The sequence below is a fragment of the Galeopterus variegatus genome, unplaced genomic scaffold, assembly GCF_000696425.1.
Source record: "Galeopterus variegatus unplaced genomic scaffold, G_variegatus-3.0.2 Scaffold14102, whole genome shotgun sequence".
Taxonomy (NCBI): Eukaryota; Metazoa; Chordata; class Mammalia; order Dermoptera; family Cynocephalidae; genus Galeopterus; species Galeopterus variegatus.
The window spans coordinates 18,039-31,344 of NW_007740213.1; the positions used below are offsets into that span (position 1 = coordinate 18,039).

The window sequence follows — 13,306 nt, forward strand, 5'->3', positions numbered from 1 at the left end:
AGCCACCATATTCTGTGTGATGAAATACCCTCTTGTTTCTTGGCTGTGTCACCATGAGAGCAGAGGATTTGTCTGGTGTTTTTGGTTACACCGATGTACCCACAGTGCCAGACAGCACCCCTGGCCTGCAGTAGGCGCCCAATACATGCACGCTCAGTAATCAGACCCCCTCCTCTTCCTGTAGCACCAACCTCAGATGGTTTGGTCCCCCCTCCTTCCTGTCTCACCCGCTACTGCCATCCTGACCCAGGCCTCCCTGACGACCCCCCATCTTCCTTTGCTAATGCCGTGGAGCTCATCAGTCCCCTGCTCAGAAGTCCACCAGCTCCGTGTCCATCCTGACTCCTGTTCAGCCCTCACGACCTGAGCTCCTGTAACTTTAGACCTCTGTGCACATGACACGCACACACCCCTGCGTGCATGCCAGCCTGTTCCTGCCCGTGCCTCTGCACAACCTTGTGCCACTTTGGCCCCATCCGTAACCACTGACAGGAAGTTGTCCCTCCACGTAGCCCAGCCTGACTCCAGTAGATCTTTTGTTCGGTTTATGTTCAGTTTACACTGATGAGCTCATTACATCGAAAATATTCTCAAGCCCCTTGGTGACCATGGAGTACATCCCTAAGAAGAGGTCTTCCTGTGAAGAAGCGTTACCTGCCACATGTCATCTGGCAGCGCTCATGGCCGACAGCAGGTGTCCATTGAGTGGCTGCAGTGAGTCCAGTGAGCTCTGGCCAAAGGCTCAGACGTGCATGCAGGGAGTCCCTACTCCACCAGGACCCCCATACCCTCTCCTGTCAGGCACCTACCTGTTCTCAGCTGCTGGCCCACCTTTGTAAGTGGGGTGTGAGTCACAGCTCTCAAAAAGGGGTGAGAAGGGCTGGGCACAGTGTAATATACCTAATGTATTAGTCTGTTTTATGTTGCTATAACAGAAATACCTGGAACTGGGTAGTTTATAAGAAAATGAAATTTATTGCTTACAATTTCTGAGGCTGGGAAGTCCAAAGTCCATCCATCTGGTGGTGGTGACAGTGACCCAGGGGTCTCACATTGCAAGATGGTGGAAGCAGAGAGAGCAGAGCAGAGAGTGACAGACTCTCCTCTCCTTTTAAAGCCCTCAGACCCATGCCTCTGACCACCATTTCTAATCCATTCACTACTGCATGGTCCTAAAATCCAATCACCTCTTCAAGGCTCCACCTTTCAATTACCATAATAGGATTTCCCATCCTCTTAACAGTCACAGTGAGGGCCAGGTTTCTGATACATTAAACTTGGGGGACACAGTTCAAGCTTCAGGGAATTTTGGGGGGACATAATTCAATCCGCTACACCTAGTAAACAGATACCATTCCATACACATGCAAATGTTAGTTGCATTTGTTCACTAAATTGGTATTTATTGGGCACCTACTATGTCCCCAGCTCTAAGCTTTTTAAGCATCTGTGATGTGATGTGATTGTTTGCAAGAGGATAAAGTAGGCTCTAATTCCTAGAACTCTAATTATCAGCTGTGCGATCTCTGTCATCTTGGCTTTGTTGATACAGGGGTGCCCTGCGTCTTAGTCCATTTTCTGTTGCTGTAACAGAATACCTGAGATTGGGTAACTTACAAAGAAAAGAGGTTTATTTTGGCTTGTGGTTCTGGAGGCTGGGAAGTTCCAGAGCAGGCAGCCACATCAGGCAAGAACCTCATGCTGCTTCACAGCATGGTGGAAAAGTGCGAGCAAGAGAAAAGGGGGGTAACTTCCAGCCATAGCTAACCCATTCCTGTGAGAAAGACATTAATCCTAACAACCTAATCACCTTCTAAAGGCCCCGCCCCCCAACACCACCACAGTGGCAATCAAATTTCAACATGAGTTTTGGAGGGGAAAAGCCATATTCAAACCATAGCATTCTGACGTGGGCCCCCAAAACTCATGACCTTCTCAGAGACAATATACAGTCATTCCATCCCAATGGTCCCAGAGTCTTAACTCATTCCAGCACCAACTCAAAAGTCCAAAGTCTAACTTCTTAGCTAAGGCTCAAGTCAAACTCCTTCCAACTGTGGGCCTGTAAAGTCAAAACAAGTTATCTACTTCCAAAATACAATGGTGGGGCAGGTATAAGGTGAACATTCCCATTCCAAAAGGGAGAGAAAAGCAGGAAGGATGGAGTAACAGGTCCCAAACAAGTCCAAAACCCAACAGGGCAGACATTAAATCTTAAGTCTCCTGAATAATCTTTCATTCCACGTGCTGCCTCCTGGGCACACAGTGAGGGGGGGTTGGGCCCTAAAGGCCTTGGGCATCCCAGCCTCATGGCTTTGGTGTGCTCAGCCCACATGGCTTCTGTCACTGGTTGGAGTTGCACAGTGCTGACAGCTCTACAGTCTGGAGTCTTGAGGGCCGCTCTGACTCCTACTGCACATTTCTGCTCAGCATTGCCATAATTGGGACCCTCAGTGGTAGCCTCATGCCTGTGACAAGTCTCTGCCTGGGCCCCCAGGCTTTTTCATATATCTTCTGAAAGATACCACTGTGGCCACACAGCCCTTGCTTCCTGTACACTTGCCGAATCAGCTTGACGTGGACACCACCAAGGCTTACTCCTTGCACTCTCTGGAGCAGCAGCATGGCTGCATCTGGGCCCACTTGAGCCATGCGTGGTGTGGTGCCAACAAGGTTTACAGCTTGTATCTTTTGGAGTGGTGGGTCAAGCCATGCCTGTGGCCACTTGAGCCACAGCTGGAATGGCTGAAGAGTGCTGTGCTGAGATATAGGAAGCAGAGTCCCGGGGTGGCCCTGGGTGGTGAACCTGTGGAGGACTCCTGGGTCTGTCCCATGGGAACATTCTTCCCTCCTAGGCCTCTGGGCCTGTGAGGAGGGGAAGATTCAAAGAACTCTGAAATGCTTTGGGGTCCTCCCATTGTCCTGATGGTAGCCCTTGGTTGCCTACTGTCCATATTAGTCTCTTTAGCAAATGGTTGCTTGGCCACACCCTAACATGCTTTTTGTTCTTCATGTGGCCAGGACTGCAAATTTTCCAAATTTTTACTATTTGCTTTCTTTTAATTATAAATTCTGTCTTTAAATAATCTCTTTGCTCCACATCTCACTATAAGCAGCCAAAAGAAGCCATGCAGCAATGGGACAGCTCTTTTACTTAGATATTTGTTCCACCAGATTTTACTCTTAAATTTTGCTTTCCATAAAGCCCTAGAGCATGGACACAGTTCAGCCAAGTTGTTTACGACTGTATAACAAGGATGGCCTTTCCTCCAGTTTCCAATACCTGTTCCTCATTTGCTTCTGAGACCTCATCAGAATGGCCTTTATTGTCCATATTTCTATCAACATTTTGGTCACAACCACTTCTGTAATCTCTAAGATGGCTCAGATTTTCCCTAGTGTTCTCATCTTCTGAGCCCTTACCAGAATCACCCTGAACACTTTGTTTGCAGCAATACAGGCTTATTCTAGCATTTCAGTTCAAAACTGTGCCTGCCTCTACCCATTACCCAGTTCCAAAGCTGTTTCCACATTTTCCGGTATTTGTTCTTAGTGACAACCCCTCTTCTTGTACCAATTTTCTCTCTTAGTCTATTTTCTGTTGCTTATATTAGAATACCTGAGACTAGGTTACTTAAAAAGAGAAGAGGTTTATTTTGGCTCATGGTTCTGGAGAGTGGGAAGTCCAAGATCAGGTGGCCACAGCAGGTGAGGGAAATCTGGAAGGGGAGATGGCACAGGTATGTGAGAAATACCATGAGACGTCAAAGAAAGACACGGAGACATGGGGGGAGGGGGAGGGAGGGAGAGGGAGGATGCACTTGCTCTCTGGGGGCTCCCTAAGTAACAGCAGACCACCGTTTAAAGTTAAGTGATGGTGAAGTGGCAGGTTAGAGAGCCAAGGTTGCAACAGCAGGGCAATTCAGCGATGGTCTGGCTGGTGTTGTGTAAACCGTGGCCAAGCATTCTCGGTCCCTCGGCCCACCACATGCGGCATCCTGGGCCACACGGCCACACAGGCCCAGGGTAACCTCAGGTCCTGCTCACAACCTTGGGCCTCGATTTCCTGTCCCAGAAACACTGCATATACACACAGGCCCGCTGCAGATGCACAGACATTCCGTCCCCTTCCCAGGCACCAGGGCCTGCAAGGACAAAACACACTGTGAGCACCTCCCCCTGGTGCTCAGAAAGGACCCCAGACATCAGCTATGTTTATAATCAAGTAGTATATTTGTACACTTGAAAATGTATGTAATTTATTGGATGCATATGCCCAAAAATGTCTTACTGATGGGAAAGACTGTCAAAGGAAAGGTTAGGGGCCACTGACTGAGCCACCGCTGATGGCCAGCCCTGGAATGCACTGGTGGAGCTGCTGCCTGCTACGGCCTGAGATCTGTGCTGGCCACCTCTCTTACTTTACGTTTCTCATTCCTTCTCAGCTGCCTAAGATCTGTGACTTCTGAGGCAGAAGGGTCCTGTGGCTAAAAATGGCCAGAAATGCATGTGCAGAGCACCCCACAGAGAGGGGAGTACGGGATCTGAGGGTCCCTGCTAGAGGCCGTGCAGTGCCCACTTGCCGTGCCTCTGAGGCCTCACCCCGGCACAGCAGAGACTTTGCGGGGGTCTTGAAGAAAATGAGACTCAAAAAAAGTGGTGTCTCCTGCGTCTCTCCTTTGCTGAAAAGCCATGATTCTGTCTCCTTTTAAAGTTTGTCTTCAGGGAGAATTGTCACAGGGTCCTTACACTGGTCTCGAAGCTTCTAATAATGGTCCCTCTGCTCACAGGATGCACCTGCTGAGGTGATAATCAGGCCCTTGTGCTGCTCCGGGGCCTTCTTTTGGACTTTCACATGTTCATAGCCAATGAGTGAAGCTTTCTGTTTTCCTCTTTAGTTTGTATCACACTTTTTCTAGAATGTGTCATCTATCAGGCCTTGGTACTGAAATGAGAGTAGATGCTGGCATGCGGAGGCTGAACTCAAGGAAGGTGGAGCCCCGTTCCCCCGTGGGATTTAGGGTACATGTCCAGGGAGGAAGGGTTGGCTCAACTTTGAACAGAAGCCCGAGAGAGGAGCAGGACTGGGCGCTCCTGATTATTGTGGGGAGAGCCAGGAAGGCCCGCTGGATGAGTCAGGGGCTGCTGACCCTCTGCTGCAGGGCAGCAGAAGGCTGTGAGGGCTGGTTTGGGGCCTTGGCAGAGGGTGCTGCCTGATTCTCAGGAAGGTGCCTTCAGGGTAGCATCAGGGCCAGGTGTCGTGGGCAGGCAGGTCTGCAGTGACCCGTGGTGAGGCACAGCTCAGCCAGCTGCCCTGGGAGCAGCCAGCACCCGAGCAAGCAAAGCCCAGCCCTGTGCCTCATGCTTGTCCAGGGGCCGGCGGGACAGCACTACTGCCTCTCGTGGGCTTTGTCTCTATGGCAGTAGGAGGCTGAGATGAAAGCCATTCCCTCCTTCTCCCTCCTTGAAATTTTAGGCATCATCTGTCGCAAGTCCTTGCCTGTGCTCAGTCTTTACAAGCAAAATTAGAAAGCTGTCTGTGCAGCACAGGTCCACACCTGTGTGTGTCTTCACTGCCAGATATTTCTCATTTTAATCCTCAGCAATATGAATCCTCATCTCTGCTCACAGACCCACTTTGGTAGCCTGACCACAGCCTGACCTTTGCACTTCAGCTACCTTGGGATGGGGCGCAAGGCTGGAACGTGCACATAGAGAGGACAGGATGGAGAAGGTGCGGCTGCTGTGTGCATGTGGTTGTGGGTCACATGTGGGCTGCCCAGCAGCTGGGATCCCAGGGCTCTGGTCACGCTCCAGTGGGTCGGCCGCCCTCACAGGGGTCTCCATCGCACCCCTCAGTGTCTCTGGCACTGCTTCCCCTTTGTATAATTGTAATTCCCAGAATGGGACCCTCGTCTGGCGTAGAAGCCTCTCCAGAGCAGGTGCACAGTATGTTTGTCGAATGAACAGGAGATTGTCAGTCCAGAGTGTTGGCACCTGGCATTACAAATGTCTAGAGTTCAGTGTCCATGTTAAATAAAAATTTGGCATTATTACAAGGCCTGTGGGTCCACTGTTTCTTTGAAATGAAGGGAATGGAACAGAACTGGCGTTCCACCCCAGGATCTGCAGCTGGTGTGAGAGTTTGCCTGAGCTAATTCGCATGTCAGGCTCAAAAAAAAAAAAAAAAAAAAATCCGATCTTTAAAAACCCACATTTGAATCTCTAAAATGAACCCAGCCTCTTCGGGTTGCCAAGGACATAGCCATACCTCAATGAATGTATAACCTTTTTAGCCTAAAGACTTTGGGCCGGCCCGGTGGCGCAATGGATAGTGCGCCGCTTGGGAAGCGTGGCGGCGCTCCCGCGGTTGCCAAGGACATAGCCATACCTCAATGAATATATAAACTTTTTAGCCTAAAGACTTAGCAAGATCAGAAAGGCCTCCGTGCTCTGCAGTGGACGGGAGGGGTGGCAGAGCCATGTGGAGAAAGGGTGTGAGCCACAGCCACTGGGCCACATGTTCACAGTGTGTTTTGGAGGACGCCACTTAAGCTCTCTGAGCCTTGGTGTCTTCATCTGTGAAATGGCCGGGCCCACGGGGTACCCGTGGTCACTGTGCCTGTCACAGTCCAGCAGGCCACGGTCTGCAGTGGTGGGAGGTGGTGTCAGCCCGTGCATGGAGGTGTGTGTATGTGTGTTGAGAACCTGTGAATTAGCCTGTCCTGGACTGTGAGGACACAGCCATCACAGGGAGGAGGAGGAAAGCCTGATGAGATGCTCCTGTCTCCAAAGAGCAGCCTGTTGCAGAAGCAAGGAGGAGCGGGGAGGACACAGCTGGCCACTCCTCGTCATCGCAGGGTCCTCCATCAGCACTTCGCCACCTCGTGGGGTAGTGCTGGAGAGCCGCTCGGCACTCGGGACGTGTGGCACTGCCGGGCCAGCCGTGCCCACGGGAGATGATGGAGAGCCATGACGGAAACCCAGCCGCCATTCAGATGATGCCCCAGGTGTTATGGACGTGTGGACACTGACCCGGCTTTCCTGATTTTGAAAGCGGAATTTTCAGTACCACTTCAGGAGGGTCATAGGGAGCCACGTGCTCCAGGTCTGCTCCTTCGGGAAAGAAGGGAGCTGTTACAGCCCAGCGCCGGCATCGCGCTGCCTCACCTCTGCACGGTGGTGGTCCCGGTGGAGACGCGTGTGTCCGGTGCGCTCCGTGTGTTGCTTTCCGCTTCGCTGTCTTCCTCTGGGTGGGCTGGAATGCTGGGACCCAGGAGGCTGATTCCCAGGGACTTGGGTTCCCACGAAGGGCTGTGGAGGGGAGAGGTGCTGGCATGCTCTTTGAGTAGCATTTCTGAGGAGACAAATGAATAAAGCCATGAAACAGAGCAAAACTGCTGAGCCTGGCTGGAGAAGGCATTTGCAAGGAAATAATCCTGGATTTAGAGCACATGTTCTGGAGCCTGGAGTAGGTTTTCACAACCTCCCTCTGAAAGCAAGTATTTGTAATGGAAATGTTGATGGTCGTGTGCCCGGCGGGTCTAAAGGCAGCTGGCACACCTGCCACGGCTGTGGGGGCGGGAGGGGCCACGTGGCCTGCGGCCTACGGTCACGCCCATCTCGGGCCGCTGGCGCTCGGCAGCTCCTGCTGTCTGCTCTCATCGAGATGCTCCCAGCTGCAGACACAGCAGCGCAAGTGCACGCGTGTAGAGACCCGCGCTCCCCTCACCTCTTCACAAGATTGAGGGGAACTCCCAGGACCAGGCCTGACCTCAGACTCCACTCCTGGTGGGTTTGGGGGGGACGGGCCCTTCCTGGGGCCTCCGGCTCTGTTCAAGGGCTTAGCAGAGAGGAATGTACTGCATGTACAGGACATGCCACGCTTACCATGGGGTTATATCCCCAGAAACCCATCGTAAGCTGAAAGTAGCATGTCAAAAATGCATTTAATACACCTAGCCTGCTAAACATAGCTTAGCTCAGCCTGCCTTAGACGTGCTCAGAACACTTACGTTAGCCTGCAATTGGGCAGCATCATCTAACACAAAGCCTATTTTATAACAGAATGTTGAGTATTTCATGACTTATAAAATACTCTACTAAAAGTGAAAAATAGAATGGCTGTATGGATACTCAAAATATAGTTTCTACTAAATAATTTATTAAATACTGTACTGAAAGTAAGAAAACAGAATGGTTGTGTGGCTACTTGGTTTCTACTGAATGTGCATTGCTTTCCCACCATAATGTTGAGAATCACAAGTGGAACCATCGAGAGCCCTGGCCCAGGTGACCTGCAGGTCCACAGCTGGCTCCGGCTCCCCTCGCACGCCCGCTCTGACCTCCTTCTCCGGTTCCCTGACTTGCTGCCTCTGCCCTCTTCCTTCCTGATCTTGCACATCCTCCAGACTCTGCTGAGCCCCGTGTTCCCCACCAAGGCTTCCACCAGCCCTGCAGTGGCCCTCCTGCTGTTTCTGGAAAGTGGTCTGGCTAGAACACCCCAGGCCACTCATGTGGTGCTGCAGGGCCCCTGCAGCAGCAGAGTCCAGTCGTGCTGCCACAGAGACTGTGTGGCCCCAAACCCAAGACAGTCCCCCTTGGCAGACAAAGGGTTTCCACCCTGCTGGAGCCCATAGCGCAAGCTCTGCGTGGTGAGGAGAAGCACAAAGAGAGGGCTTGAGCCCCCCCGTTGACCTCTCTGCTTCTCCATGTAGGGCCATCCAGAAGGCCAGCTGGCACTCGCTTGGTTTCTTGTGCTATGTCTGAAAAGTGAGGGAGAAAGAGTGGAATCTTGCGGGTGTTTACCTAGCGTGTGGGCATTCATGGCCATCTTGTGGAGATAATCCCAAGCCAATTCTAACACCACATTTTGTTCCTGGCCACCTGTGTACACACAATAAGTAGCTCCCTCTGCTTTATTCTTTCAAATCAACTGCAGATTCTCCCCCTTTAGGTATGAACTAGGGTTGAGCCAAGTACAGCCTAAGAAGAAAGGGGCTCCATCAGACATGTTGAGCATGAAACTTCCTTCAGGAGTAGGAGTCGGGGACACTATGGCTTAGCGGTGGCCGAACCCCCATGCACCAGCACAGGGAGCTCTTCTTCCACAGCTGTGCCCACCAAGGCTGCGGGCTCACAGACCACCTCCAGCCTCCGGGTGCCACCGGGCGAGGCACAGCCTGAGAAGAGAGGTTCGGCATGGCTGGCCTGGGGTGTTCATTCCCAACTATCACAGGTCGCTCATGGACTCAAACCTTCATCCCACCTTCCCTGATAAGCACCACCCAGCATCAGATATTTCTCAAAGGCAAACTCTAAGAACACCTGCTATTCTGCAGAACAGGCAGGAGACCTGGGAAGGAGTCGTGTCCTGAGTTCGAGAAGATAGATTATTGACTCCTCTTGGGCCTGGGTTCAGGTCAGCTTCCGGGGTGTGACAGGCTGAGTAGAGGCCATGACTAAAAAGAGCTTCCAGGGCTCACTCTCACCAGAGCCCCTGTCCCCGGGATCACCGGCTGTAGGAACGTGCATTCTGGTCACATGCCCCAAATTTTCTGAGTGACCAGCACTGTGCATGGCAGGACCCACGTGGCTGACGCTGGGCGTCCTCCCCCTTGGCTTCTGGGCCCTGGCTCTGTGTAGGTCTGCACCTCACACCCTGGAAATGCCCATTGAACAAGATTGTGGCCGACAGGGTAGCGGGCCCTCAGAAGGCCTCCCCTGTTTTAAGTCCTCCCCTGCTCTCTCCCATGGCTCCCTGGGCCTTTGAGCTGCTCCAGAAAGCTTTTCCATAAGATCTACAGACACCACCCCACCTTTGTTCTGTTTTTACTGCACTGTGCATGCTGGAAGCTGCTGTTAGAAAGAGCTGGCCAGTTTGAATACATCGCCAGTTTGTAGATGGGAATGTGGCTGGGAGAACTCAGAGAGCTGGACATAGCATGGGACAGTTATTTAATGAAGCCTCCTCCTTCTCCCTCTTTTCACCCAGCTCAATGACTCTGCCAAGCTGCTCATGGAGATGGACAAGCCCTGCCCAGCTGCTGCGTCTGGTTGCGACACCTTGCCTTCTGTCCCCAGCGTGGTGGCCAGTGTGGCCCCAGCTCCTGCTGTAAGCAGCTCGGGGGCGGTCAGTGCCTTTCAGCGGCGTGTGGATGGCAAGAAGAATACCAAGAAACGCCACTCCTTCACTGCGCTTGGTGTGACACACAGGTCCTCGCAGGCTGCCAGCCACAGGCATTCCATGGAAATCAGCGCCCCGGTTTTGATCAGCTCCAGCGATCCCCGTGCTGCGGCCAGGATTGGGGACCTTGCTCATGTGTCGTGTGCTGTTCCTGCCCAGGTAACATCCATGGGCCACAGTCGGCATCTGTGGGTCCTCTGGGGGTCCGTCCTGCAGCCTCAGCAGCCCCAGTCCCTGAACTGGTATGAAGGATGCCACACCAGACTGCCCTCTGGGGTTTGCTGCCTGCCATTGGGGACCCCCTGAGGTCTTGGTAAATGTTTGAGCAGTGCCCTGTGTGGTTCAGAAGGGGATCTGATGGTGTGTGAGGTGACTGTTGGTGTCCAGGGACACAGCATTTGAGTCACATCCACTCACCTCATGAGAAGCTCTTCTGTGTCTGTTGATTGTGTCCTGGAAGAGTCTTGGCTTAGTGCTAGTGGTGTGTTTTCAGCATCTCTGTAAAGCTTGGTAATCTCCCTTTCAACAGAGGGAGAAAGATCCAGAGTTCAGAACCGGAGTTAGTTAACCGCATTGTTTCCTACTTTGGTTGCTGTTATTTCTACAGATACCTTCTACATGTGACATAGATTCCACTTCCATCAGTCTCTTTGTAAATTTAAGTAACCAAAGCAACGTGTTTAAAGAACAATGCTAAGTGATTATCCGTAGCTCTGGCACAACCCATCACGGTGGTATGTGAAGGGCAGAAGTTGGTTAAATTTCTGCTTTGTGGATGCAGAGACTGTGGCCGGGGTGGAAGGGGCTCTCTAAGTGCCAGGCAGTGTGGGACGGGGCGGTGCCACCCAAGACTGAGGAGGGGCAGAGTCTCCGCACTGGGCTGCGGCCTCCTCTCCTCCAAGTCCTGCTCCCTCAGGACTGTGGAAATGTGCACAGGAGAGCCGGGTGGTGCCTGCGCTGTCCCTCCTGGTCTGTGCCTTGTCACCCAGTGGCCCGTCTGCCAGTCTCACTGCACATGCCCTCCAGGGTCACCTCTGAATGCCCCTACTGGGCCTCAGAGCAAGGGCACCCGTCCATGGGCCGCACTGGCAAAAACACCTATAAGCAACTAGCTGGGGGAGAACCATCTTTTTCAAAATTACAATTAACTCAGAAAACTTTGCAAAGAGAATTGTCTTTAAAAATTAGCCGAGCTTCTGAAGAATGGTAATGTGGTCTGGATGTGCCACATCAGCCTAAAAATGACCTTCCACGCACACCTGTGCACACGCACGCACACACATGCATATACACATATACAGCCATGCACACACGTACATAACACACGTACACCCATGCACACAGCACGCACAAATGTGCACACACCTACACACATGCACATGCACACATAGACACACACCTGTGCACATATACAAACATACACCCGTGCACATGCACACACATATACCTGTGCAGGTGCACATGCACACACACATGCACATGCACACATAGACACACACCTGTGCACATATACAAACATACACCCGTGCACACACACACACATATACCTGTGCAGGTGCACATGTACACACACATGCACATGCACACATATCCACACACCTGTGCACATATACAAACATACACCTGTGCACACGCACACACATATACCTGTGCAGGTGCACATGTACACACACATGCACATCACATATAGACACACACCTGTGCACATATACAAACATTCACCCATGCACACCCACACGCATATACCTGTGCAGGTGCACATGCACACACACATGCACATGCACACATATATACACACATACACCAGTGCACATGCACGTGCATGCATATATTCCTGTGCACATGCATGTGCATGCATGTAAACACACACTCATGCACACACCTGCACACACATCCAAATGCTGGTTCTCATCAGAGGCTGAGGTCGCAGTATTGAATGGTCACTGTGGTGTGTGGAGTGTTTGCTGCCATGACCTGTGTGTGTACTCACCTGCTCCCACAGGTGACCCACTGCTCCAAAGATCCTGGAGTTTGTGCCTTGAACCCATATACCCTAGGGAACAGTCCTTGGGGATGCTGGTGTGTTTTTCATAAGGGGAAAGGTTCAGCCCTGACCGGGACCCTAGCCCTGCCCCTGACTGGTGCTAAACTCTTCAAGCCTTGCTTGAGCACCTACTGTCTGTAACTAGGTGGTGGGCCAATGTGAGTAGGTGGCAGGCCAGCCTGGCCCTGCTCCCTGCTCCCTGTGAACATGCACATCTGCGGGAAAAGCCAGAGAGCGGTGGTTCCTGAGATAGTCTTTCTTGTTCTTTGATTGAACATTCTGGAGATGCTAAGTGAGAGGCACAGCCAAAACATGGGGCACAGGTGTCCTAGGGGGGCTGAGACTCAGGGGAGCTCGCCCTGTTTGTCACCAAAGACAAGGAGTGACAGCTCCAGTCCAGAGCTCAAATCCCTGCTGGTAGCCTGGGTGGCAGTTGGCAAAGGGGACACCGGAAAGTTGTGTCCTGAAACAAACTCATTCAGAGGGGAGTGGGAGCAGGTTGACAGGAGTCCCAAGAATGGGAAGGAGAGCGGGGGCCGGGCACGCCTGCAGCACTGGGCAGGGCTTACGTCTCCATGCTCCTAGACAGGAAGGCCACCTCGCTGCAGTCAGGGACCCCATCAACCAGAGAAAGAGAAACAGCCAGGGATGGGGGGGGACCTTATTCCTGATCACAGCCACACGAGGACCTGGAGTGGCCAGGCAAGAGCCGCCTTCCCAGGATATCTGGTCTCTGCATCCTGAAGCCTGAGATCATATGTCCAGTGCTGCCCTCTCAGGGCGTCTGGTCCCGTAATCTGTGGTCATATGTCCAGTGCTGCCCTTACAGGGCGTCTGGTCCTGCAGTCTGTGGGTCCTATGTCCAAGGTTCACCATCCCTTGCTGTGTCCTGGGTGTTCTGAAAAAGGAGTACAGCCAGGCCTCTGACGTCAGCAGCGCTGAAGGAGGCCCGGCGTTTTCTCCGGCACGTTCTGTCTTGCCCATCATGTGGCTGGGCACACGTGCAGGCTGGGTCCAGCTTTCTCTGCTCCTTCTGGCATCTTTGCCCACATGCAGCTCTTCAATGGCTTCAGCCT

At 52.4% G+C, this 13,306-nt stretch overlaps 1 protein-coding gene across 1 annotated transcript in view; it reads left to right on the forward strand.

Annotated features, from left to right (window-relative positions):
• LOC103581848 (SH3 domain-containing RING finger protein 3-like) overlaps positions 1-10,345 on the forward strand; it is a gene marked incomplete at its 3' end in the record, with an annotated part of 26,937 nt that extends 16,592 nt beyond the window's left edge. Inside the window, exon 2 of the mRNA XM_008563586.1 lies at positions 9,995-10,345. Coding sequence (XP_008561808.1) covers positions 9,995-10,345 — 351 coding nt within the window. The remainder of the gene's footprint in view (positions 1-9,994) is intronic.
• Between the last annotated feature and the right edge of the window lie 2,961 nt (positions 10,346-13,306).